This window comes from Lepisosteus platostomus, chromosome 21, assembly GCF_059453375.1.
Source record: "Lepisosteus platostomus isolate fLepPlt1 chromosome 21, fLepPlt1.hap1, whole genome shotgun sequence".
NCBI lineage: Eukaryota > Metazoa > Chordata > Actinopteri > Semionotiformes > Lepisosteidae > Lepisosteus > Lepisosteus platostomus.
This window is the reverse complement of record NC_142631.1, coordinates 1,482,490-1,509,956: the sequence shown is the minus strand read 5'-3', so window position 1 is coordinate 1,509,956 and position 27,467 is coordinate 1,482,490. Positions and strand designations below refer to the sequence as shown.

Below are 27,467 nucleotides of genomic sequence, written 5' to 3'. Positions count from 1 at the left end.
TCGTGAGGGCGCGTGGCAGCGGCGTCAACGTTTTCAAACCGAACGAACCGCCAGTCTCGTGCAGGTCCGTTATTTAAAAAAAGAAGTATTTGGGGTTTTTCTAACGTAGAAATGAACAATTCTAATCGATAATGTCTATAATTGTACGGACGACGCCTAACTGCTCGTCGACCACTTTTTCAAATGGGGGAACAGGTAAAGATTTATTCCGGAAAAAAACAGACACGACGGTTTCGTCACCCGGAGCCGCCTTCTGGTGTGAGGGGAACCGGCAGCTAATCAAGACTTTTTTATTAACAACAATTATTTGCTAATTAAAAAGCAAATTAGTCGTATATAAAACAATCTAACTGAAACAACTGAAAAAGCTCATAGTAAAGTTATTAACATAGTCCTAAATCAGTTGTATACTTACATAGCGCCTGACTATACAGAGCACCTGAGCAAATCAGTGTATTGTAATTTAACTTCTTTAAAAACGATTATTATTATTATTATTATTATTATTATTATTATTATTATTATTATTATTATATTTTCGGGCAGAGGCTGCTGGTGTGAGTGTCTTTCGGGCCAGCAGGGGGCGACAGTGTACAGCCAGTCGTGTTCCGGGCTCCATCGGTGACTATTCACCTTTAACACGTTTAGCCTTTAAGGCTCAAGAGATTTATTTTACAATGGCAACGGTAAACCGCATCATAAAAGCGCAATCCAGCTGTCCTTGGAGGAGCACACCTCACCTCATTCGGGCCGGGCTGGGCGCCCAAGGCGACACGGGAACCCCTCCCGACAGCCTGGGGACCCCCGACAGGAGCGGCCCCATAGTCGGCGACTCACCGAGAGCGGGACCGGCGAGGTGAGGCAGGTGAGAGAGTATCCCCTCCACTGTCACCCCCTGACACCCTTCTTCACCCCATCTCTCCTTCTCTTCTTCACCCCCTGAACCCCAACCTCCGACCCCCTTTCTCTCCCCATCTCTCACCAGTTATCCCCTGACCCCTGACCCTCTTCAGACGATACAGTACAGTCTGCCGCAGGTCTTCATCTATAATAATAATAATAATAATTAATTGCTTACACTTATATAGCGCTTTTCTGGACACTGCACTCAAAGCGCTTTACAGGTAATGGGGACTCCCCTCCACCCCCACCATCTGTCGTTATATATGACATTAACGGGTCAGCGTGACTGTAGCTGCGATTTTACATAAAAAGAGGGAAAAGGCAAATCTTTGAAGTACAAGACGAGCCGCGAAATAAGAATTTGACTGTTTGAAGAGGGGAGGGGGTTCTCCAGACACCCCCGGTGCGAAACGAGGCGCGGGCGCGAGCAGCGGGGCCGAGGGGCGGCGGGGGCGCGCAGGGCCCCGTGCACGCGGGCACGGTCCCCCGCCGGCGGCCAGTGAAAGGCGCCGCTTCCGGCGAGCGAGCCGCACGAGCCAGCCCCGGGCGCCCTGGGACCTGCCTGACCCCCCGCGCGCGCACCGCCGGAGCCGTGTCGCAATGCGCCCGCTCGGGTCACAGCTCAGCCGGGACCACGCACGCCGCGCACTCGCCTTCTGAGCCCCCGGCACCGACTGCGGGTCCGAACCCCAGGAGACGAGCGAGCGGTAACTCGGCCGTGACAGACGTTGGAGCGGTAAGTCTCTGTCAGGCTGGGATGAGCGTTTCTGTCCGTGCGTGGTGGATTAAGTTTAAATCTGTACATGCTCCTCGGAGCTCCCCGTCTTCGCGAGCGGTGCGGAGTTTGAGAGGTAGCCTAGAAGTTTAACGCTGGCTGCTGTTTAGATTTGAACTGTGAATTTTCATCCAGAAGTTTTAAACTGAGAATAAGGTCCTGGAGTGATTTTTTTTTGTTGTTCTGCCGTCGTGCCGGAGTTGGTGTTGTGGTCGTTGTCTTGCTGGATTTTGACGTTGGCAACCCCGGTTCGTTTTCTTTAGAACTTCAAAACAAGGTAATTTCTCAGCTCCTGTCGCCTATATCCAAGTACTGCATAAAATACTTGCATATCGTGGACACAGCGTTTAGGTCAGAGTGAACGGATTCGAAGTTTTGGCAAAGTCGTTATTGTCATTATCGAAATGTTAAACGTATTTGTATAGCGGCAATATTGACACGAGATGTGGAGTCGAGCTTCTGAGCAGCTGCCATGTTAACATGAATATTGCGCATCTCTGTACCTGCTTGTTCGTGGATGTAGTTGATGTTAGTTGAGAAAAGGCAGGAGACGTTTGCGTTCTCTACGCTCCGCTGTTGAGAACAACCCTTTCATACTGAAGCATTAAAGTGTCACCCTCTTCCTGCGTGTAGTTCTAGAAAATAAAGTGTACAGGTTTCGATTAACATGTGTGGGGCGTCATTTTGATTAAAATCTTGATTCTGGTGCGCCGGAGTGCCCGTTGCATGAGCGCTAGGTCACCTCATGAGGGAGCATGGTTTTTAAACGCAGGTGATGAGGTGGTCTCACCTGGAAGGTGTGATTCCCGGTGAAAGGGAAAAGGTAACAGAAGAGCTGAGCCAAGGTCGCCCCGCCCGTTTCCAGAGCAGCACCTGCGTGACCTGGGGTCGCTGGAGGCTGGACTGGGTCCTCTCAGCTGGACCCACCAGTGCTCCAGTGAGCCATGACTCAAGGGTTTGTGAAAGACTCCAGCGAGAGACGCCACAGATCTGCAGCACAGTGCGAGCACCAGGCGACGGGGGGGTCCAAGTGTGACAGACTGGGCAGCAGTGTCTGGTCACTACAGCTCTCCACGTGTGGCTGATAGTAACCTGAAGCCCAGTAGCAGCTCCGACTGATCAAGTCCTGGAGCTCACTTGCTGCCCCTCCTGTGGGCTCTTCCAGACATGACCAGCAGGACTGTAACAGCAGCTTTCTTGCCATGTGAGAATGTGACGGTTTTGCCCTGGTTGCCCCGTTCTCCAGACGGGAGCCCCATGGAATATCTGTGGGATGAGCTGGGATGATGTGTGGTCTCTGGGGCCCGGAGGAAGCACACGTTGCACATTGCCAGCTTGTTTTGCTTCCCATAGTGGAAAAAGATGCTGTTAGCCTGGGACTTTTACAGTAGCCTACCTGTAAACTACTGGTGAGGACGGATGGTCATCAGCTTAATGAGTTTACCTGTGTCACTGTGCTTCAATAACACGTCAGTCTACCTGCTACAGGAAATATTATTTTGCTGAGGATAATTTTGTGAAGTGTTTTACAGTTGTAAGTGGCACTTGTTCAAGGGGTTGTGAAAATGCCCAGAGCTGCTGTACCTGTAGCAGACCTGCAACCTGATAGCGTTGTAGCAGAGGTGTGAAACAGTAGCTGCAGTCCCCGATGTCTTTTTCTTATGTAGCAGCAGCTTGGCACCGCGCAACGGCTGCCAAGGTACGACAAACAGAAGTCTGATGTTTCACGAGAGCAAAGCCCGGTTCGGCACACGTTGATTTCAAATAATGAAATAAATGTTTTTCGGTCACAGCTTTCTATGATACAGGCAATGGCGTTACAATGTGAATGTCTGGACTGTGAAATGAGTGTTTTTGTAAATGTGATGTGTAACAATGAGATGCAAACTTTAAAAAAAAAACACTGTGTGCTGACCGTCTATACAGATTTATTAGTTTTGTTGAGCTCGCGAAGCCAGTGGACGAAACATACTAAAGTATAGTTAACACAGTAAAAGTGTAATATACTGAATATAAACTTTTAGTAGGGATCAAAAATCTAAATTCTTTATTTTATTGTGCCTCGTTTGTCAGAGGTGAAGAATAACCATGTTTGGTCTATGTGTATTATAATCCTACTGTAAAGGCTTGCAGCGAATTACTGCCTGGGTCACACTACTAAGAAAAGTGGTCTCTACCACACGAGGCTAATACTGTACCCTGACTTTTGTACAGTATTCCCAGTTTTCCCTGCTGAGATGTCTGTGTCGTTGCCCCGTGATGCTGTAATTCCTGGATCTCTGCTGCTGGTGTGGAAGTGGAGATGGTGTGCTGTCACTGTGTGTGTACCTTGGTGTCTGTGTGCTTTTGTTCACTGTGTTGCCCTGTGTGCTTTTCCCCAGCTGCTGGATACCGACCTTACCCCCTGCCTCCCTGCTTGAATTCTGTGTGTGGAAGGATTGCCCATTGCCACCCACGTCCGAGATGCATATGAATAGCTTATTGAATCACTGGAGTAAGTAATACACCCTCCCTGTCAACTCTGTCCTGTTCCCTCCCTCAGCCAATGAGTTCCCTGTGCGTGGCTGTCTCCTTCTGTCCCTGGGTCTCACATCATAACTTTATAACTAGGTTTTGAACCATAACCTGTCCATTTTGTTTTCAGCGTTGAGCTGTTATCTTATTTTAATGTTATTTGTGCTGGAATGAAGTCGTATGCATGATACCTGACCTTGGAGCTATGGCTGCAGTCATGCAAACATTACTCTGAAGCATTTGGGACTGTCTGTTTTTTTGCAGTTATGTACAGTGATATTTTGCGTTCATCACCATAAGATTTCTGTAAAGAGAAAGCAGGTGTGCAGAGAGAATCTGCACGACTTGCATCTTTGTCTTTTGTGTCATTAAGTCTTAATTTAAAGCATTGCTAATGTCAAATTGTATATTTTATGCTGATGCTGCACAAATATGAAGCTGGACAGGTGCTGGATACCGCTTTGCTGGGAAGTTGAGCCACTTCAGAATTCAAAGCAACTGAAAAAGTCAATCGTAAAGAATGGTAGTAGATAGGATGGACCAATAGCTTTTTGCTATATTTCTTTGTGTTGAGAAATTTGTGGTCCTGATAGGGTTTTGCAGAAAAACAATAAAATAACTTTTGAGCTGTCGTTCCTCATGGTTCCCAGAAGGAAACGGGATTGCTGATTATTTTGCCGGAGGCTCCGGCGGTTATTCCCCGTGGTGCCCGTGCCGTGCTGTGTTTCTCATGGGTCCTCTGTCTCCCGCTCCTGTCGGACAGGAGAGAGCCCAGGAGTCGAGCAGCGATCAGTTATTTATACCACACAAGCGAGGGGATCGTGCTTCTGAACGGCACCACTGGGCTTTTAATAGTTCGTCACGAAACTGTATCTTGGGCTCCACGGTCTGATCCTGTAGGAGAGCGGAAGACCCGCATGCCGTGGGAATTTGAGACTGGGACTTGCAGGGAAAGTTTGTCATCTCAGCCTCCATCGGTACATTTTCTCCTGCATGTTGGTTTTACACATAAAACTCCCAATGGATCCATGTAGTGTCCTACTAAGCAGTGTGCTCTGCCTGCAGACTGCTGGTCTTTATACTCATTGGCAGAAATGTACAGTCTTGACTGCTGCCTTCATCTCCCTCTTGCCCCAGCAAAAGCAGGATCTGACCAGGTTGTGCATTTTGACGTTCTTACCTTGACCTCCAGAGTTCTGTCGCACCTTGGTCTCCCTCATAGAGCCATTCCCATGCCGAGGAAAGCACTCTGGGAAAAAATGCTTAGGGTGACAAGAGTTGATGCATTTCTTAATGGTTCCAATGTACTGTGCATTGCATTATTAACAGTGCTGAGGCATCACATCCTTTAGACTTTTTTTTTATGCTTTTGCTCAAACATCAAATACTTTATCAGTTGACAATTTCTTCAAAAGAAGACTGTTCACAACAGCATATTATGTTTGCTTGCTTTGGTCCATTGTTATTACTGTAAACACATAATTCTTTATTAATTGCTAAAGCAACTGTTTTTCCCAATACAAGTACAGTATCTTAGTGTGTAGTTGTAGACTCTCTGTTGTTTTTGCTGCTTTGGTGGACAAACAAGAGACTGTTGATGAGGCGTGCTCTTTAACCTAAGTGCTGAAGCAGTGGAGTGAAAGTCCTTAATTAATGCAGTCCACAGCTCATCTGCTTATTGACATAATCAGGAGATTTATCCCTCCGGAATTAAGCTGCTTTCCCATGAGTGTGCAGTGGGAAATATTACAGTCTGATTGGTACATTGGGACTGGTGAGGCTGTTCAGACATGCCTGAGAAGTACTAGCAATGCGCTGGCCCTGTAGACCGTGTTGTAACAGTAATGGTAGACTGTAGTTGCTGTCCCCATATCTTTTTACTTACACAGCTCTCCACTTGCTTCTTGTGTCAGTGAGGTATAAAATGATTCCCATCCTTTTACTGTAGCATCCATGTTCTAGTCTTGTTCCTTGCCCGTCTGAAACTAGCCCGGCTCTCTGAGCAGATTTCTCTTACTGAAAAGCCACAGTGTTGTCTTAAGCTTTTGAAACGCAAATGAGTTGATTACCTTCTCCAAGGTAACCAAGTAGGCAAACTAAGAACACATTTTCATTTGCGGTGATAACCTTGAGACCCATGAATCCAGCAGAGGTTTTTACTGCAGCTGTCTTTTGTGAAGTGACTCGCTCAAGGGTCAAATGGTGCTGTGCCTCCCAGGATTTGAACCCACAACCTTCTACTGTAGAGGCCGTAGGCCTGACTGTTGCCTTGGTTCCTGTAACACTGATCAAATAAAAGGTACAAGGCTCAACTCAATGGCACACTTGACCATTGCAGGTTACCACACACACATTTGCACAGCTGGGTGGACAAGAGTAATGAGAGAAAATGCTAGCTGACCCTTGTTACTTGTCTATGAGAGGGTGACAGCAGGACAGTTCTCATGACTGGCCATGCAGGGCGTAGCACGAGCACGTGGGGTGATCGCCGTGAGCTTTACTCGACCGTATAACACTGCTTTGGCAACAAAATATGCCCTCCCATTCCTCTCTTCCCAAGCTAATACTGGATTTTGGGCTGATTCATTTCCATTTGCGTCGGGTTCTTATATAACCTTTGCAGGAAGCAATTAGCCAGGCAGCGTGACTTCCACAGCTTTCTCTGTATGTATTTCTCTTTTGGCATCTGTCTAAATTATGATTGTGTGTGTGGTGTCTAATGGCTGTGATGACAGGCATCTGTTGCCTATTGGAGTACCACCCTGAATCAGAAGCTCTTGAAAATTCATACCTCGTACTCTCGCCACGTATCGCTCAGGGTTCAGGTCTGCAAAGGAAGAATGATCAAGTGGTCATCCTGTACTGAAGGACAGTGTGTGCTCTGAGCCGAGTCCCCAGTGGACCCCTCCCTGAGTTTGGCTGCCGTGTTGTTTTATAAAGTCGTTGTATTAGTGGAAACCTTTACCGCAGGGCTGCTCCCTGATGAGTCGAGCACTTTTCTGTGCCAGCTCCCATTATGCACTGCACTACAGGAGAATCTGCATCTGTCAACAGCCTTTTTGGTTAATTAAGCGTAAAAGAGGCAAAACTATTTATTTTGCTAAGAAGAAACGTGAATGTCCATAGAAATATATTTCCCCACAACCTGATGAGATCTGTCAATAGATATAAGATGATCTTTAATGAATGCTGACATAAGGTTTAGGTGATCTGAACCCTGAGTGCAGACGTGTATTGCAATCTGTGGGGCAACCTTTTTGAGTAAATGGGAGCATGCCCACGGTGCACATGATTTTTGTACTCTCGAAAGAAATCCAGTCATTTCAATTGAACCGATTCCTGTCTTTTCTCCTCCCCCTGCCTGGCACAGTTTCCAAATTCTAAACCACGTCCCTGCAATGCTGAACAGAGAAAGCACAGTGGACAGACGAAGATATTCCCCGTAAGCTAGAGTGTGGATTTGCTAACCAACCACAAATCCATTTTCTCGCAGTCTCACAGCCAGTTGTTTAAATAAGTGGAGAGAAAAAGAGGAAAGTTCTGGACCTCTGATAATGTCTGACGTAAAGCAAAGGTAGTTATCAGTGTGTGAAAAACACCTGCCTGGTGTGCTGTAAGGGTTTGGCATCAGCGTACCAGCCACGTGACTGTAATGGCTGTAATCTGGTCAGGAGCACATAAAACAAATTATTCAGGACATTTCAGAGATTTTTACTCCAAGGCTTACTAAAACACGGTAATTCTGACCAAGTAAAAATATCCCCTTGGCTAAGCAATATACTGCTTCACAGCCAAGTGATTTTCTCGGTTTTACAGAACTCGTTATTGTGCCCCAGTCCAACAACTATACGGTAGATTTAATTTTACCAGGAAACTGGGGACAACGCGCTGTCCGATGTTGTCCTTCAGATGAGACGTTAAACTGAGGTTCTGACATACCCGGTTATGATAGATCTTCTGGCACAGTTTGTAAGAGCAGAGTGGTAGCTCTGGTGTGCTGGGTAAATTCCATGATGTGACTGTATGATCTGGTCTCCCCACACTCCTGTTAATTCACCCCATTACTTCACCCAATCGGCTGTGCACATCAGGGGTGAGTGAAGTAGGTCCCCTCCTGTATGTGAAACACAGTGGGAATCTTTGGGATGGAATTGCAGAATTGCAGTTAACTACTTAAAAATGTAGATTTTGCTGATTTCAGGGTTTGAACCAGCAAGCCCTTTCCCTTTTTGTTACAGCACTACAAGTTACAGTTCCTTGGTCATCTCCAAGGAAGGAGCAGACTGATATGGAAACAGAAAGCCTAAATGAAATGAGAAGTGTTCCTCCGCTCATAGTCCATTCTGCCCCAGCTACAGTTAGCACACGACGTCCTTCAGTCGCCTGCTCCACCGTTTTTATATATTCTCTTGGCAGTATTTTTTCCTGCACACTGGTTGGCATGTTTCTTTTATTCCCAGCATGCCTTTCCAATCTTTACAACCCCAACCTGACCACCAGGAGAAGCAATCAGTTGCCGTCTCCCACCTTGTTGTTTTGACATGTTGGCTTGTCCTGTAATTCTGGAGTATTTGTCCCTTTTGCATCGCAGGCATTTACGAAAAACAGGTATCTCCAGATCCACCTCCTGGCACCACGCGAATGCCCAGGGCTTTCGTCAGTTCTCACAGGAGACCTGGCACACCTGTGTCCGTGCTGCAGGTGCCAGAGCCATGCGCGTCACCCCATTGGTTTAGCAGAGCAGTGCTTTGCTGAGCACGAAAGTTATCAAGAACTTTGCCGGATCTGGAGTTTAGTACTCCACCTCCCACAAAGTCAGCGTCTTGCTAACTTTAGAACGCTGACTTTGCTACTTTTGAAAAAAGCAAGCAAAGAGCACCTGATGCAGCAGGCAGCCCAGGCTGGCATCAGTGGGGCAGCCACACACGTTTAACTGCAAGATATAGATACTGAGTGTCTGCCTCATCCTGTGATCCAATATTGGAAATGGTGAGGAGAAGACAAGGTTTTTATTTTAAAGCTGAAAGAAATATATGTCTAAGTATTTAAAAAGCTTGCTAAATTTGAAGACCAATCAATAATGATGCAATAAGTCTCCAAGCTTATGGCACTGAGGTTATATCATTTTTAGCAATTGACTATAAATAATATTGCATTGCCTCACATGCCATTCACACAGTAATCGGAGAGCCCTTTCATGTACATTTGCATTGCAAATCCAGGGGTTTTCTAATGAAGCCAGCATTCACTTTATCAAGGGAACTGTGAAAGCTGAGGCTTTGAGGCATTCTGATCTGTTCCCATCATCCCATAGCCGTGTTAATGAGCAACAGGAAGCTTTCATATGCAAAGAAAAAAGACAAATTAAATCAGTTTATACTTATGTCTAATGCAAATTTAACAGAAACTCTCTTGGTGAAATCCAGATTATGAATAATTCTCCTTATCATTCTGTCTCCCATGTCCATGGGTTGCAATCTGATGCACCAGTCAGGACATGCTCAGAGCACCAGTAGCTACATGGAAATCCTACATCTGATTCAGCCCCTTGAGTCCTCCTCCACCCCCATCCCCTCCTCAGGAGAGGGCTCGTTCAGATTCCTTAGATAAATCATTAAAGTCTTCTTCCACAAACTACCTCCCCTGCACGTTGAATGGCTGCATCAGCCCCAGTGGACTATCCATAGTGCCTTACAGGATTCTGCAAAATTTTAATTCTCCCCACCACTCATTATGATTGATAATAGTGCAGCAACTTTTGTTCCAGCAACACCACATGGAAGATGGCACACTTCTATTCCAGAGTGAAAACTCAGAGCTGTGCTTCTGAAACTAAATCTTCTCCCAGAGTAAAGCATTTTAAACAGGGTTGATCTCGGGACCACAGGAATACTTTTAAATCTTAAACTCTAAGACACTAAGTATGACTTCTAGCTCTAGGAAGTCTGGGATGAATTAGCAGTTATCTACTGAAGATAAAATCCTGGCAGGATTACCTTTATGGACTGTGACATTTTGCTTAGATGTAATTGAGCTCTTTGCATCCCCAATTCAGCCAATCTAACCAATTTAGTAGTTAGCTAACTGATCCTGAGTCTCTCATCTTATTCATATACTACATCTCAAGTAATATCAATTCCAGTTATTTTATGTGAACTCATAGAAGTGAAGGGCCAACATGTAGGATTGATTCAGCTTGTGTCCCTTACCCATCAGCGGACTGTCGAGAGACGGGAGTGAGGCAATGTGGGACAGTGGCCTTCAGCAGCCCAGAGTGTTTACCGCGTGCAGACAATGGGCTGCTTCAACAGCGCAGCACCCTGCTTTCTCACAGCTCCGTCAAAAATGCAGACGTAGGCCCGTGCCGCGTCACGAGACTCTTGGAATAGAAAGAGATGCATTGTACTAACGAATGATGTTTTATTCATGTACACAGTTTAAATTGGAGTGCATGTAAGATCCCTGTAGGACTTGGTTTATAGACTGTGATATTTTGCTTCATGATGTGCAGGGTACTGCGTTATGTAGAAACGTTTTTTATCAAAGTCATGTCTCTAACTGCTTTGAACGAATCAATAGACGCCACGCTCTCTGAGAACTGTTGAAGTCAGTGGGAGTTTGGAACGTTTTTCGCACTCAGGACACAACTTAGGAGACAAGTCTTGTTAGCAGTGTGGTTTTTCTCAACCTATATTATTCTATAATATTCCTTTCTAATAAAAGCTCAGTTGTCCACACTGGTTCTTATCAAGGTGTGTAGAATTAAACCTCTACATGAATCAGACCTGTTTCTTTCAGTCCTTTTAAAAATGATAAGTAATTTGTGTTAGATGATTTATTTAAGTTTAATGAGAGTAAATGCATATGCAAATAATTGAAATTGAAAGCGTTATCTTGGGAAGAGGTACAGGGGGCTGCATAAATGAACAGCTGGATGTAGATTGGAGGGCCAGAGCGTGTGCCGATGATGTTGGAGAGAGGGAAGAGAGTGTCTAGGAGTCCCTGATTCTCAAGTCTAACACTTGTGCTTCTTGGCAGGCACTAGGAGATGAAGCCCGTGGTCTCATTTGTGTTACCTTGGGTTTTTAGTGTTGCAGGTCAGCTTTGTTAGCAGAAAGAATTGCATCCGTCTGCTTATTGTTGGTAATCCAGTAGATAGCAACCAAGAATGGGTTGGGAATCGAAAATGGATTTAAGTGAAAGCAAGGAATGAAAATGTCGATAGGCTAATAACTGAACAGGAAGGGGGTCAGCAAAAAAGCCGTAGGAAGAGTTCAGGATGCCAACAGGAATGACGGCAGTATGTGGTCTTAGCTTATTGTCACATTTCTAACGCAGCTGTCAGGATGCTGTGCTCTTAGTCACTTCTAAGCAAGCAGTGTAGTTTGAGTTACACTGAGGGCAGTATCCTCAATACCACACAGACCCAATACACTCATTCAGTCTGTTTGTGTACCTTGGAGTGGCTGATGAGAAGAGGACCGTCTCCTTAAATTCTAGCATTTAAGTACTAAAGTCTGCAACCTCCCCGTGGGCCGAGGTGGAGTGACGTCACAGGTGCAGTCTCAGCGGGACTCGGGCCGGGGTCAGTTTGCCAGGTCAAGGTTCAGATCGCTGCAGGGTGCTGGGAGGTAAACACGTCACCCAGAGACTTGGATTCCTGGCACACTGCTGGTGGCTTCCCGGACTGAAACGGGCCCCACAGGAACTATGCTCAGTGCACAGTGAGGGTTTCTGAGCAAGCTGGAAACAAAAAAAAATGTGGCATTAAACCAAGCTGCTATTCTACCGAGTTACTGAACTTCATGATAATGAATTAGCATAACAAGACGTTCATTATTTACTTAAAATTTTTTTTTACTTTTTTACATGGACACATGAACACAATTCAGCACTTTCCAAACTGAATGTTAACTAAATACATTTATTTTTTTTATTAATAGAGGCATATGGGATTTAATTTGTTAGTCTGAGATCCGAATCACTATCTCCCAGTGCTCTTGCCTAATGGGCTGTTTGACAGAGTCCTGGCTGGTAGCCTACAAGACAAATCACTTTCTTACTTGCATTTCCAAAGCGCCTTGACCCAAGACGTCCTGTGAACAAAGAGTTGTTTCAGAGGACAGGCAACACCCAGAGCACAGAGGATCCCAGTCAGTCGTTTGGCGGGTGAACATCTAAAACAGTGATACATTCCTGACATGTGACCGTTTTCTGTAGAGTTACAGAGTACCAGCGAGATTTTCATGTACAAAAACATGTTGCCAATTCCTTTCATTTACAGGAATGGCAATATATAAAATAGATGTTCCTAATGCATCAGCCACTCACTGGCTTTGCTTTTGTGCAGCGACAGGAAAGCAGCTACGCTGTCAACAGGAGACAAAAGAATGTGCGTCTGAGGGACACGGCTCACAGATTCTCTCTAGAAGGGCCTCATTACAACTCTGCATAATCACATGGATTCGCTCCCAGCAACTGAAAGGCTAGATGGGCCGGATAGCCCCTTTTTTATAACCTTTCTTCTGTTTCTTCATTTCTTTTTGGTGCAGTTGTTGTGCCTGCTAAGGCAGTAATTAAAGCAGCTTTGTTCGTGTCAAATAAAACATGACCAATTGATCGTCTTTTTTTTTTTTAAAGGATTTGAGTACGTGGGGCTTTGCTGTTCTTTAAGGTGTCCTGTGCTCTAGCCGAGTGTATATGTGAATAGAGAGAGACGGAGAACCCAGTGCTCTGGGTTGAGAAAAGGAAACTGATACAGAATGCGAGCTCTCGAGACAGCACCTCGCACTGAGAGGAAGTCAAGGTTGCCATGCTGGGCTGCAAGTGTGTCTGTCGCACCTGTTCCTGTGATGCCACTCCCCAAACGCTTTGCTCAGGAAGTGGCAACTGCTTTGTTTTCTGAGAAATGATGAGCACTGACTTTAAACATCCTGAGTTGGGCCTGTCTTTGGCAGTCAGGTATATACCGCAGCGTTCGCCTGTTTCCCTGGGGCTCTCGATGAATGGTGCACTACCCAGAGATCTAAGGTTTCATATGGAACCTTCAGTGCCTGTGCCTCGCCCTGCTTTCCAAAGACAAAAGATTCTGTCTCCGCGTACATCTTCTATTTAAGTGAGTGCAGCAAGTGGTTTCATAACAGGCTTATGTAATTTTGTACTGTGTGTCACTGAGATTTGTCTCATGATGAAGGAAACGTTCATGGCGGCATGTCTGCGCCCGTTTCCTGTGCCTCTGTGTTGTCTTCTTGCTCTCGTTGTCTTCCTGAGAGAGACGAGGGCGAGGAAAAAAGCAGATATTGTCGTTTTAATGAGAATCTGTTTTGTGTGTGACAACAGAATAGAAATTTAATAAACAGCTCTGTTGAAACACTTATTAGTCACTTCTTTTTCCATGCTCTATTTATAGAAAACCTTTTTGATTTTTTTACCCTTTCATTACCATGAAACACTCCCAGCCGCGCTTTGCAAATCAGCACATTTTACTTTCAAATGCAGTTGGTTTTGTTTCTTCCCCTAGCATGAATATTTCTGAAAGGAAACTCTTAACGATATTTAAAACGGGCTCTTTTTCCTCTCTTAAGTGTGATCCCTTTCGCCTGTCTTCCTGTGCTTCCAAGGCTGGTATTTGAAAATGTGCTCATTATCGTTAAAATCCCAGTTTTGCACAGGTAACCTGCTTCTGTGTGGTATCTTTCCTGCTGCCGTTTTGAGATTTTCATTCCGGAGTCTTGTCTTTATTTGATTTTTTTAAGCTCGGGTATTGCAGGACATCATCAGCCAGGTAATCAAATATTATAAACTGTATAAATGTGCATTTGCAAGTGATTTAGCAAAGGACTGTGAGCGACTAGTGTTAAGACCGTGAGCATGACAGAAAGTCAAAACATCAGCAAGTCTGCTCCATTAAAATGGACTTTCCCTTGGACAGGAAAGATGTCTCAGATTTAGATACTCAAAGGTTTTGGACAAAGACCTCGCTCCATGAGTGACCAGTGTCTGACTCTGTTCCTCCTCTTCTTGACCACAGCTGAGATCTCCAGGATGTGCGAGGCAGAGGTCATCTCCTCAGAGCCCACTAGCCCCACCCAGCTGTGCGGCGAGTCCTCGGACTCTTATTACCACGTGGACCGCTGGCAGAAGCTGCGCACAGCCGTCAGGAAACTGGAGTTCTGGGAGAACTTCGCCGCTGAGCTCATAGGGAGTGGCTTCTTCTCCAAAGTCTACAAGGTACGGTCTTGCTGTATGGCAAAGTATATTATAGCACAGGTTAAAGCTGTGTGAAAGCAAGGTCAGCTTGTGGTAAAGGCTTTGAAAATAATTACCATGCTAGCTGGTATAAGACTTGAATGGTTTGTGGTAACGTTCCAGAGGTCTGCTTTCCATCATAGGCAGCAGTGTGGTGCAGTGGGCAGGGCTCAGGACTGTTGTGGGTTCAAAACCCTTGAGCAAGGCTCTTTACTCCGATTGCTCCAGTAACATGCCCAACTGTACAAATGGATAAAAGTGCTAGCTAAATAAATAATCAATTTAAAATAAATAGATATTGATACTATTATTGAAATTAAATATTGAACTAGATCTGATATTCTATTTGCTGATGCCCGAGCTGATGGCTGCCGTTTCTGAACAGCTGGAGAAACAGTTTAATAATAAAACTCATTTGATATAGTGCCGTTAAAAGCATGGCTGCTTTTCTTAACCTGTTTGAGTCTAGACTTTCTCTTGAATCTGCTGGCGTTCTAGAATTGCGTTGATGCAGGAATGGGCGAGTGGCTCTACAGCTGCTGCAGAGGTCTGGCTTTCAGACTATATCCCTTGTGGTCCACACTGTTTCCCTGTTGTCAGCCATTGAAAAACCGACGTCTGCACAAACTTTGGCTGGTCACTGTTAATCCAGGGGTTGTAAAACTGCACATTAAAGAATTAACAGTAAATCAGTTATGATATTGTGGTATTTGTTGCAGTGTAAGCTTGTAAATCATATGCATGGGTGTTTTTTTTATTGTTAATGGATTCTTGTTGTTTTAAATGTATATTGTATTGTTTATGTTTTTTTTTTACTTGCCTGCAAAGCAAATTTCCCATCTGGGACAATAATGTCAGTAAATTAGGATCGGGTACAGGCGTTAGGCTGCAGGCTGCTGCTGTGTGCACTGAAAGAGTGGAGGGTGACAAGTCCCAGAGGTGCTTCTCCAGCTTTTGCTCTGCAGACTCAACAGGCAGTGATTATAGCTCAGGCCCCTGAGACCCTGCAGTGCACTTTAGTTTCCCTCGAGTTCAGGAGTTTTCGAACCATCAGCCATGTTTTTCCAAATGTGTGATTGGTTGCCTTAGGGCTTTAGGATATTTATGGTCAGTTATTCAAAAATACATCCAATTTTCATCTTCTTATCTTCTTTTCTCTTTCTCATCTCTACCTCTCTCATCTGATTTTTTATTAAAATAGCTTGTTCCTGGACCGTTTCATAGTTTCTCCTTGACCTCATCATTTTTCATTAACTGCACCTACCACAGTTCAGTTCCACAGGTCAGCCGTTTTTTAAGCCATTAATTTGATCTGTCCCCCCCTTTTCAGTCTATCACGTCTTTTGCGATGAAGACGAAGCATCAGAACACCACATTCCTGCTGAGGAATGCAGGAGAAAAACGGTGTGTGACATCAAACAGGGCAGCACAGCAGTAATGCCTGTTTCAGTCCTTTGCTGAGCTCAGACAAATGAGACCCTCTGGCCAGGAAAGTATGCCTTATGCGGAATAGATATGCGTCACTTTTCAGTGTGCATGAAACTGGGATTTAAACAAGAAATCTGTTCATTTCATTCAGAGATTCCACGTGTGGTAGGGAGTGATGAGACAACTTTCTTACCTGTGCCCAGCAGAAACACAGAAATCCGGCCTTGGATTTCGAGTTTAGATCTGCAGAGGGACTTGGCGTTTTGCTTTGTATTCAAAGCAGATTTATGAAAGTGTCCCTTCGTTTTTTATTCTTTTTTTCTTCAGCCTGGAAGTGCTGGGTCACATTGTTGTTGCTTCTTTTAGGAAGCCTTTAATATAAGTATTTGATCTTTGTTTGCCTACCCCGTTGTGTCTTCGAGGAAGTGCTAGGCTTAACCCATCCATAAATAAACATGCTTTAGTTGTAATTCTGTAGTAGGGCTCCTGTGAAAGAAGGTTCACAAACTGTGTAGGATTCTAGCCGTGTTGTGGTCAGGTATGGTACGGTCCCAACTACAGAAATATGATAACTGGAATACGAATAATAATGAATTAAAAACTGTCTTATCAGGTCAGCAGTGCTTGTAATTTTCCGGCACACTTTTCTAAACTTATCACAGTATTGAGCTCAGCCCTGAAAGATTGCATCACCTCTGTCCACAGTCTCCTTATGATCCATGATCCTTATGATCCATTGGTGAAGTTGCTGTGGTAATCAGCCACTTTTTATTCCTTAAAAATTAATGTGCAAAGATTTAATGAGACGTCCAGGCCGGGAAGGCAGTTTATGATCTTTAATAATTTCGACTATTTTCAGTTTTTTCCCCCGAACAAGGAGGCTTTAATGAGGGTCTGGTTATGGCCTTGCTGTGTAAAGATGGAGTGAATGAGTGTGATCCGAGGCAGGGCTGCGATTAAAACTGGCCCAGACTGAAACTTCCTGCTGTTGTTTTTGTGTTCTGTTGCGAAAGAACGTTTAAGATATAGATCTTGCGGAACAGATGTGTGTTTTGGAGAATCTGCGATCGTGGTAAGAGCTGCAGTTTCCTAAATCACAACATGTGAATTCTCACAGAGTCATCAAGTGTGTCTGCATCTCACTGGTCACACTGCTTTAACAAAGAGTAAAATGAAACATCATTGCGCAACAATTCATGTGATGGACTGGAAGATGATGTGAAGAATGACTACAAGATTTGATAAGGCTCTTGAAATTTTGAGTACAATTTTCCTCTTTAACTATGACAAACATCCCTTTGTGTTTTGATAGTCTGAAGTCTAAACAATATATTTATTGCATCAATTTGGTTGGATGGAAGAACGACTCTGCGTGGATTTTGTATGTTCTCCACGTGTTCATGGGGGTTTCCTCCAGGTCCTCCAGTTTTCTCCCACAGTCCAAATACATACTGGTATTCTGGAAAAACTGGCCCTGGTCTGAGTGTCTGTGTTTGTCCTACGATGAACTGGCATCCTGTCCAGGATGTACCCTGCCTTTTGCCCATTGCTTGTTAGGATAGGCTCCGGCTCCCCCACAACCCACTGCTGGATAAAGCTGTTAGCGCTGCCTGTAAGCATAATTCTGAGAGATGTGCTTGAATGTACATGCCTGACAAAGCCATCTGTCTGCCTCCCAGGGTGATGCAGAACGTGTTTCCCATTTTAAATAAAAAGGTCATTCACAGTGATAAGTCAGATTGATATTCTTGGAGGAACTAGGGATAATCCCCCCTCAAAATGGCAACTTGATTTTTTTTGTTGAGTTATAAGTCCAGTACCGGGAATCCAAAGTGCTCGGCTGGAGTGCTCTGCGAGCCCCAGAGGGGTAGTCCGTGAAGAAGCCTTCTCTCACACGGGTGTGGCTCTGTCCACCAGGTCACCCACGCCACCACGCGGAAAGTCATGGTCGTGAAGATCTACAAGAACGACGTGGACCAGGACAGCATCGTGCGAGAGATCAGCCTGCTGCAAAAGCTCTCCCACCCCAACATTGTCAGGTAGCCGCTTGAATAATTAACTCCCCTGTTGGGTTTCCCCTTTTGAATAAGTAATACCATTCAGTTTTTTTAACTGATGAAGTTAATGACCTGTCCTGGCATGACGCCTTGTGTTAATATTTTATGTTCTCCTTTTTCCATTTTAACATACATCGGCCCTTATAAGTACGGTTCCGTACATTAGGGTCTTGAGCGGGTTAATCATATTTCGGTCAAATAATTCTGTAATACATCTTCACACTTTGTTTGCCTGGGCAATTAACTGGTTTTCATACATAGAAGTGAAATTCTTATCATAAAATAAACACTTCCTGCTCAGTTAATGGCTAGTAGCTCACCTTGAGTCTGTAAGCAAGACTGTTTTAATTTTGTAAAACTGTTACATGAGACAAAATATTAACAAAATGTTGTGTGCAAAAGCTAAGCAACTGTAAATTAAAGTTACTCTCAGGATAGTGTGGTTAGTGTGAAAATGTTCTGAAAAAGTGTGCTTTATTTCTTTTGTGTTGGTGTTAGAGCTTTGTGTTGACATTTTTAGTTTTAACACTGCCAGTCACTTGTTAAGACTGCTGATGAAGAAGGGCCCGTCATGTTTGTTTTTCAGATATCTGGGGATCTGTGTTAAAGAAGATAAGCTGTATCCAATCCTGGAGGTAAGCTTCCTGTCTGAACTTTTCTGCCGTGACAGCAGAGAAGAGGTGAAGTGAGCAGGTGAAAACACGCATGAGATCGGAGAAACTTGTCGATTTGGCGTGTCGATAACGTCGTGCTGGTGGCCTGTCAGTTGATGGGACACTTCGGTCTGTGTTGTCGGGGTGGGAGTGGGGAATTCTTGCAGTGTTTCTGTTTCATATCAAATGACATTTAACCTCTGCTAAAAGAATACGGGATTTTATAGAAGCTAAATACATTTACGAAAGACTGGTTTGCTATACAGTACATAAAAGTTCACCAAACAGTGGCCGCTTACGTTTCTTCATACAGAACTGGTGAATAAGAGGCATTGATCTTCTGTTGCCTATTTCTGAAGAGTCTCAGGCAATCAGCAGATATGAATGAAATGTCAAGTTTTGGCCCTGGCACAATGCATTGAGGTATAAGAGTGGATTCAGTGATTTCGACCACATTTTTAGTGTCTTTAGAAGCTGCAGCAATTTTGCAAACGGTACCAAAAAGGCAGGTTTGAACCATGGATGCAAATTTCAGTAAAGAGTGCTTACCTTGTTGAAAAGCACTTCCTCCCCGACCCTCTTTCTGTCCTGTTGCATCAGTTCTGTGCACTGGAGATGGGTGTGGCTGATGGCGCCAACTTGCTTTTCTCTCCTCTGTCCCCTCAGTATATGAGTGGGGGCTGCCTGGAAGAGCTGCTGGCCAGGAAGGACGTCTTTCTCTCCTGGAGGGAGAAGGTGGACCTGGCCTCGGACATCACCCGAGGAATGATCTACCTCCACTACAAGAACATCTACCACAGAGATCTCAACTCCAAGGTGGGCCTAGGCCACCCTGCACAAAAGGCTCTGAAACCACACAAAACCCGTTTTGCTATTTGAACAACTGGTCTCATTGTCTTTCCGCAATCTAGTTAGCATGGCTGTCGCAGCTTGCTGTAACTTGTTAGTTTGTCTCACCAGATTAAGACAGCGCATAGATGAAAGTCTTCATGTAGTTATGCATACTTGGTTTTTTAAAAAAATTATCAGCGCACAAACTTGCAAGTTCGTTCCTAGTATGTGGCGTGTGAGAGGGAAGTATTCCAGCAATGTAGTGACCAATGGTTTCACATTCAAATTCAGTTTTCAAGAACTGGAAAAACAACATCCTTTATCTTTTTAATTTTATTTTCAACTTCAAGTTCCCACTTGTTCTCTGCATCACCTTACAGATTCCGTATTTTTCCCCAGACGTCTATATATGGGATCAGCTAAATGCATATGTCTCACAGATTCACAGAGCAGTCCGGCCCGCAGTGCCCACAAGCCAGCTGTCCGCACGGCATGCTCCAGCCTTTGGGCTGCTTTAGAAGTGTTTGGAAGAATGCGGACACACGTTAGTCCTGTTTTCAAGCTTGTGCCTTGGGATCTGCCTGAAGCTGGTTGAGGGAGGTCTTCTCATAAATAGAAGAGTTGATCCTCTGTATCAACCCTGCAAAATAATGACCATATTTGACATGTGATATTTCAGTGAAGCTGCTTTGTTTACACAATAGTGAAAAGATCTTTTATATTTCTGTACATCTCAGATTTCCAGTTTCACCTTCCTACATCCGTCCGTTTTCTAAGCACTTTTCAGGCAAGGTAGGGGACTAAGCAGACCGAGAGAGCATCCGGTGATTTCAATAAAAGCTCACTGTTATTTTCGCTGTTGCGCCGGCTTCTGCTGTCTGTGGAAAACAGTCAGCCAGGAATGTGCAAACGGCAGCCGTTGCCAGGATCCGCGTGCGAAGGGCTGCGAGCCTCCCAGTCTCTCCCCCTGACATCGCAGCGAGGGAGAGGCCACGCCTTTGTCATGCTAATGGCCCCATTCAGAAGAGTGTTACTGCTCACGGAGGCACACAGCCATCACACAGGGTGAAAGCAGAGTGGAGAGCTAGGGAGACACTACCCCTGTGCTCCCTGGCTTTCTGCATTCTCCATTTCAATGAGAGCTCCATGATGCTGGTCTGCCTGCTGTTTAAAACCAGTTATTCGTTTCCCAAAATAATTGCAATTACAGAATATAAGAAAGGCTATCTATTATTTTGTATTAATCTTATTTAATAAATGTGTCTCTGTTTTAGCTGCGTTTTTTACGCCAAGTGTTCTTGGGTGTTTAAAGCCGGCTTACCAACCATTTGGATGAAGGCCATACTCTGGCTTCTTTAAAAAAACTGGATGAGATTTTCAAATCAACTCACTTCTAAAAAAAGGCCAAATGGTCTCCGCTTGTTTCGTAGCTATTTATCTTTTCATACTGTATCTACATTTAGGTCATTAATGATACTTGTCTTCAAGAGACTTCTTTCCGAGAATGCTCTTATTTTTAAGACATTGTAAGGAGTCATTGGTGAGCTACACTGGTGCCCTTTCTTCACAAGTGTATTAGGAGATTATATCTGATTAGGCCTTGGCATTTGTGTCAGAAACTGTCTGGTATCACAACACATTGGATTGAATTTCAAGGAGCCCGGCTGTTTAACCTTTGCAGGTGGCCACCTCTGTCAGTGTGCCAGCATTGGCTCTGGAGGACTTGTTACAGTAGGTGAAATAATCAAAGCAGTCCTGTCTGTTTTGCAGTAGCATAAGAACAGAGAGTCTGATATTGAACTACCACTCCAGTCTAATTTAATCTTCTTGAATCTCAAGTCTCAATTTCTTGTGTACTGTACAGCCTACACTTTGGTTATTAATGGCATAGAAGCATTATTTCAAACAGCCCTGTAATTTGGCTTTTTTAACATCAGCCAAGTTTGGAGGAAAAAAAGTGGTGGTTTTTCCTTTAGTTTCTGACCAGGCACAGCCTGGCTTAGCTTCTGAGGTCTGAATATTTCAGGATTCTTGGCAATAAGCTCTTGATGTATTTAATGAGGGTTGGACAGATCCCAGATAACAGTTAATCGCAGGCTGCCGAGTGGAAAAGCAAATGAAACAGTACAAGACTACCGCAAGGGCAGCCTTGGTGAAACCGCAGGCTCCCCGAGCTCGTCAGCAGTTTTTCAGAGCAGAGTTCTGCTGCTGATGCTTGATGCTGCTTTAGATTTTCCTGAGGCGAGTCCATGTGGTTTGGGCAGGCAGTGCACTCTGTGCCTAGGGGAGGCTGAGCTTGTCCAGATGGCCATACGAGCCTGCAGCCTGCAGCTGGTCTCCTCGAGGAGCAGGACCAAGGACTTGCACCATGTTTCTGTAGGACTGATTTGCTTTCATCTCAAAATGGGATTACTGGCAATCTAATCAAGCCGTAACTAATGACTGAACGTGCTGTTCCTCACTGGTGTCAAACGCGGCTTTGTGACCTTGACTGCCCTGTCTCATGAACTGTGTGAATTAGTTTATCAAGGAGGAGGTCTTTAGAATTCACTCTTACATGTGTTGAACTGCATATTGCTATAATAAACAGTTGTGCTTTTTTGCATTAGGTTTAGCTCATTCTGGTTGTTTGTATATGGGGCTGTTATCTAGCCGGAAAAAGAGAGACAATCTTCAAATGTTTCTTCTAGGTAGCTTGTTGCCCACTGATATCGCCCTTTATACAACAAATCTTTTCTTAATTTTAAGTGCATTCTGTTTACAGCTGTGTCCTCTGGTTCATGCAGAAGAAGTCTGCTAGGTTGAAGCCGGTTGGTTCAGAAGGTTCAAACATGAGCAATGCTTCCCCCTGCTGGCTGAGTTTATTGTAGCAATGGATTTGCCTTGTTGAGACAAAAGTCTGTATCTGCAAAAATTATCCCTTAAAATAATAGATTTCCTATTTCTAATATACAGAATAATCAACAGATTATTTTTCTTCAATTTCCATCTTTCTGTTTTAATCTTTTTGTTTTATGATTTTTTAAAGCTGTAAGTAAAATGATACAGTTTCTCTACAGAATGAGGAAGGTTCACCATCAGAGATTTGAATTCTGTGGGACACAGCTTTGGAGCCGTTACAGTACACACCTACAGCTCTGATAAATCCAACATTTTCACCAGGGAGTTGATGTGGGGGAGGAAAGGCGAAGCGATTATATAAAGGGAAAATAAAAGCTTTTAGAGCTCAGCTTGAGTTCATATGCACTGTCAATCTCGTCTTTTCAGAAAGGTAGCTGTTACACCAGAGTTATGAACTGTTCTTCACTAAGTGTCCTGTTGTATTGAGACAAGGCTCAAGAACACGAGAAAGGAGACCATTCAGCCCCTCTAGCGCATTTGTTAGTTCATTGGCAGCCGGGGTATCCACTGCAATAGCAACTTGTTCCACACTCCCACCACCCTTTGTGTAATGAAGCGTAGGAAGGAAGTGTCCCCAGGTGCACACTGGGATCTCGAACCCTCAGTACAAGCTATCTGAACTGAAGGGGGTCTTACTGTCTGTCGCTACAGAACTGCCTGATCAGGGTGACGCCGCGCGGGAGGGAGGCGCTGGTGACCGACTTCGGCTTGGCCAGGGAGGTGGTGGAGCTGCCGGCCAAGGACCCCGAGCGGAAACTGTCCCTGGTGGGCTCTGCCTTCTGGATGGCACCGGAAATGCTGCGAGGGGAACCATATGACCGCAAGGTACTGACCGCAGGGCCAGGAGTTAAATATCTCCTGCTGGGGGGGAAATCAGTCCGTTGGAGCCCATGGTCCTCTTGCACGCTGGTTAGGTTGCTCAGACACTCACAGCATTGGCTCGGCTGGTTAATGAATTTGTTATTAATTATTATTTGCGCACCAAGTTGTATATGTCTACTGTAAACGAGTTTCCACTTGTATAGCTGGTGTTCTTCAGTGTCCCAGTTAAAGATTGACTTGATTTTGATTAACTTCATTCTTTGTGTTACATGATGTTTCTTCCCTTAAACCGAAACGGTGAGGGTCTCGAGCTGGCAGGAGAGGAGCTCCTCTTCCTTCGGGGCTGTCACATGCTCTCTTAGGTCACACCTTAACAACAGGGCTACATCACCTGCTCGTTTTGCCTCTCCCTGCAGGTGGATGTTTTCTCCTTTGGGATTGTACTGTGTGAGATTCTTGGCCGGATACCTGCAGATCCTGAGGTTCTTCCCAGAACACAGGTATAAACATTTTTGTGTGGTTGCTGCTTGGTTCAATTCTGGACAGTCATGAGTGCACATATCTCTTTATGCACATGTGGTTTCATCTGGGTAATCTGGTTTCTTCCCATCTTCCAAGGATGTGAATTAATTAGGTTTTTAGGGGTCTGTGTCTTGAGCACAGACAACAGTGTCTGTGTCACTGTTGTGCATGTGTGTGCAACTTACAGTGATGCCGCCGGTGCCGTTGGTACCTGACCACTGCTGACCTTGTCTGTCCCTTGCGACAGGATTACGGGCTGGATGTGGCTGCGTTCCGGGAGATGGTGAGCGGGTGTCCACAGAGAGTGCTGGAGCTGGCAGCCAACTGCTGTCAGGTGACTGTTTATCCTGGCTTCAAGCCTGCCGCCATGCTAAACTACTTCCCCTCTCAGCCGTATTGGTTGCAAATCTAATTAGCTTGCAATGCACTGCATGCACCTGTGATGCTTTCTTGCTGTTTGGGTGTGCTGTGATCACTGGCCGTATTCCAAATTGTGACAAAACAAGCAGGTGGGTAAGAACTAATTTGCTTACTGGCTCAGCTGTCCTCCTCCCTGCTCTCTTCATCTGCCCAACCACCCTGCTCCCGTTTCAGAAAGCCGGGGAGTTCTATCGCTCTGTTTCTGTGTACAGAGCTCCTGAGCACAGTTCGTCCAAACTGGTTCATGTGCTGAGCCAGGCTAGCCTGTAGGGGCCAAGGAAACTGGTGAACTGCTATTTCAAAAACCTTTCAACCCACATGCTTCTGGATAGCATGGCCTTTAGTGAGGCAATGGAGAGACCCCTTTAACAGCTCTGGCGTTTTCATTAGAAGTAATACACACAGCTCCAGACCTGAACAGCATCAGCGTGTAGCTCTGCCTCTGGTAGTTTGCTGGGAACGAGTGATCATTAGGATGTTTGCGCCACAAGGGTATGAAAACAGTCCCACCTCGTGTTGTGGGTTCCTGTTTCTAACCTCACAGGGCTATCTCTCGATTTTCCTTTCTCCTTTCCGCTCAGATGGAGGCATTTCGGCGGCCATCGTTCACAGAGCTGCTGGAAGAGCTGGAAGAGGTCTCCGAGACGCTGGAGCCCCCGAAGGCCGAGCTGGCGACGGGGTGAGGGCCCCGGCACAAGGCCCAGGATGGGCCAGTCTGGACTGGACCGCTGCTGCTCTCCGTGTGCCTGTCCAGCCCGGTCTCGAGCCCAAGAGGACTCTCCACATTCCGCTGACACTGCTGTGTGTTTCCTGGGAAGAACGTCTGGTAGGCTGGCATGAAGAAGGACTGATTCTCTGCTGTTTCTCTTGATTTCTCAGAAAAAACCCCAGTTGGGTTTGATCGGATCCGTGTTGCACCAGGAGCCTGTTGTGTGTGTGTGTGTGTGTGTGTGTGTGTGTGTGTGTGTGTGTGTGTGTGTGTGTGTGTGTGTGTGTGTGTGTGTTCGCACGAGCTGTTGCTCACATTAAACCTATAGAAGCTTTTTTATTCAATGTGGAACGATGGTGATATATGAACAAACAGAGGCTGTTTTTCTCTGCATTTCTTAAAAGACTCAATAAATATAGATGTGATCTTAATTGTTCAGGCCCTAGAGTAACTCTACCAGTGTGCACAGTGAGAAATTGTGTCCTCTGGTATATAATAACATGCAGACACACTGCAGCATCTTTTTATTTGACCTTTTCAGCAAAATACGCTGTTCTTACGGCAAAGTTTTGTGCTTGAAACTGCCTTAAGTAAGCTTGACAGAGCCTGTATTCCCACTTTCCTCCTTCCTGCCAGCAGCCCGGATGAGTGTGTGGGTGGCGTCTTTTGCAGTGAAGTACTGTGTCTTTTCTCTTCTTGCACCTGAATTTGAAAGTGCCTGGAGCTTAGTTGACCATAATGAGATTTTTTTTCTTCAGTTTTTGAAGTTCATATTGATCATTACAAATGCATTTAATGTTTTGATTCACACTTTGTTATAGAAAACCTGGAGATAGGTTTGATGAAATTTGGGTACTACCAGCGAAGCTCACATCGGAATCTCTGACAGGACGTAAAGTATGTCAGCGTTCATTGTAAAGATGAAATCCAGGTTGTGTTAATCCTCAAAAAGTGATGCTTTTGGGAAGCACCATGTCTGAGGCAGAGGGGAGATGTTCGTCAACTCACCAGCCATTGAGAATATGCTCTTCGTCAAGGTCAGTTTCCGGGTTATACTATCTGGTACCCCGGAGCTCATTTCTGTGTGTGTGGGAATGCTGAAGAGTGTTTGAGTGGCTCTCCTGGGATTCCTCTGCTTCCTCTGGTTTCTTCTGTGTTTGCTTGCTCGCGGGTTGCCCCAGGCATTGAGACATTCTGAAATAATAAACTTGGCCAGATTCGTCAGAGCCTCTTTTGGGAATGTTTGCCTGCTTAGTAGACTTTGCTTGAAGTCCCGAATTTCTTTTTTAGTCGGTAATTAGAAATATTTTTGTGCTTGGTAGTATTAGCACTTATTCCATGTTTTTGTTACATGTGCAAGTGTACATAAATGTAAATATTTCAGATGTACAGATTCAAGAGCTGATTTAGTACTGTAAAGCTTTGCAATAGTACTGGTGCTAATTACATTATTGTTTTTGTTAGAGTAATAAGTCTGCGCTCTCTTGCAATTATGGACCTCAGCTTTTAATACCTGCTGAAACTATTTTTTTTCATAAAGAATTTATGGGTGAACTGCCTGGCAATTAATTTCTCACTCTACTTGGATGCATGTGAATATCATTGTCACGGATGCATTAGATTGTTTTGGAAGACCAGAAATGAGTCTATAAAAGCCAATGCTAGTAACATCTCAGTACAGTACACTGGTTTGATAACAAGGCACAGTTCTTATTTACATGACTGGAGTGATTTAATTTCATGAACTGTTTGTTAAAGACACACACTGCCCTACCGAAATATGAGAGAATGCCCCTCATAGCAGTTGCCCCATCTCCAGGTGTTACGTCATGGCATCATTTAAGGAATGTTCACAGCTGTCCCTCAGAGATGTGGAACCACTAATTGACACATTACCCTGGTCTGCTGTTGCATGCATATCAACCATCATTTTTCTTGTGCACTCACTCACAGCAGTGTTTTTACTAGGTTGTACCTGGTCTGCTACCTCTTGTACTCTGGCATCATGGGTATGAGATGTCATAGCTTGTGCTGGGACATTCCTACTGCTCTGGATAGAGAGGGCCGCTTGTATTTCGATCAGACTGTTTATATTGTGAGTGTGTTCTATAGGATTTGTTTTCTGTAACCCGAATCTTTCAGCAATACACTAGTGCTTTGTAATAAACTAGAATGCATTCTAATTGTGGTTACAAACTTTACTGTACATGTACAAGAATGACATCAGACATGCTTCTGGTTGTTCAATCTCTTTTATGCAGTAATGCTGTGGATTTTGAGTATGGAAAGTATTTACAGATGAGGCTCCATCAGTGAGCTGTGGTGAGAATGGTGCCCCATCGTTCTCGGGATACATTTGAGAATATGATTTAACCAGAGCGCACACCCATCCACCCATAAGCTTTAATTTCACATTGAAGATTATATTATTAATGGCTTGTCAGATTGGATTAATTATCCCTGTTTGAGTATGTGTTTTATTTTTAATTCTGAATTTTGAACTTTTTTTAGGTAATACTAACAGAATTCTGTCAGGCAATTACATTGGCACATGAGCTTGTTCAGACATGATGAGGCAGCACATATCTGGAAGACTAGATATAGATATCGACTGCCAGTGGGTTTCTATGGATCATTTATGTACATAAGGAATAATTAAAAATAAAGTTTTTTTAAACTATTAA

General features: G+C 44.6%; 1 protein-coding gene and 1 long non-coding RNA gene across 10 annotated transcripts; one reads left to right on the top strand and one right to left on the bottom strand.

The window, feature by feature from the left end:
- The first annotated feature begins 23 nt into the window (after positions 1-23).
- On the top strand, positions 24-27,467 carry LOC148643812 (dual specificity testis-specific protein kinase 1). 8 transcript variants are annotated; one of them, XM_088614984.1, is made up of 11 exons: positions 24-195; positions 547-856; positions 4,060-4,172; positions 14,223-14,422; positions 17,786-17,907; positions 18,512-18,560; positions 19,245-19,394; positions 22,962-23,135; positions 23,549-23,632; positions 23,902-23,988; positions 24,656-27,467. In XM_088614984.1, the coding sequence occupies exons 1-11, from the start codon at positions 132-134 to the stop codon at positions 24,755-24,757; spliced, it is 1,455 nt and encodes a 484-aa protein (XP_088471110.1). In that variant the 5' UTR covers positions 24-131; the 3' UTR covers positions 24,758-27,467. The 8 variants fall into 8 exon arrangements, with proteins under 8 accessions (XP_088471110.1, XP_088471112.1, XP_088471116.1 ...); XM_088614986.1 differs by having other exon boundaries at positions 60-195; positions 547-865; XM_088614990.1 differs by lacking the exon at positions 4,060-4,172 and having other exon boundaries at positions 60-195; positions 547-865.
- On the bottom strand, positions 10,164-19,267 carry LOC148643813 (uncharacterized). 2 transcript variants are annotated; one of them, XR_015928903.1, is made up of 4 exons: positions 19,128-19,267; positions 12,256-12,369; positions 11,649-11,935; positions 10,164-10,571 (listed from the first exon to the last, which is right to left on the bottom strand). It is a non-coding gene; the product is annotated as an uncharacterized LOC148643813 (long non-coding RNA). The 2 variants fall into 2 exon arrangements; XR_015928902.1 differs by lacking the exon at positions 10,164-10,571 and having other exon boundaries at positions 10,579-11,935.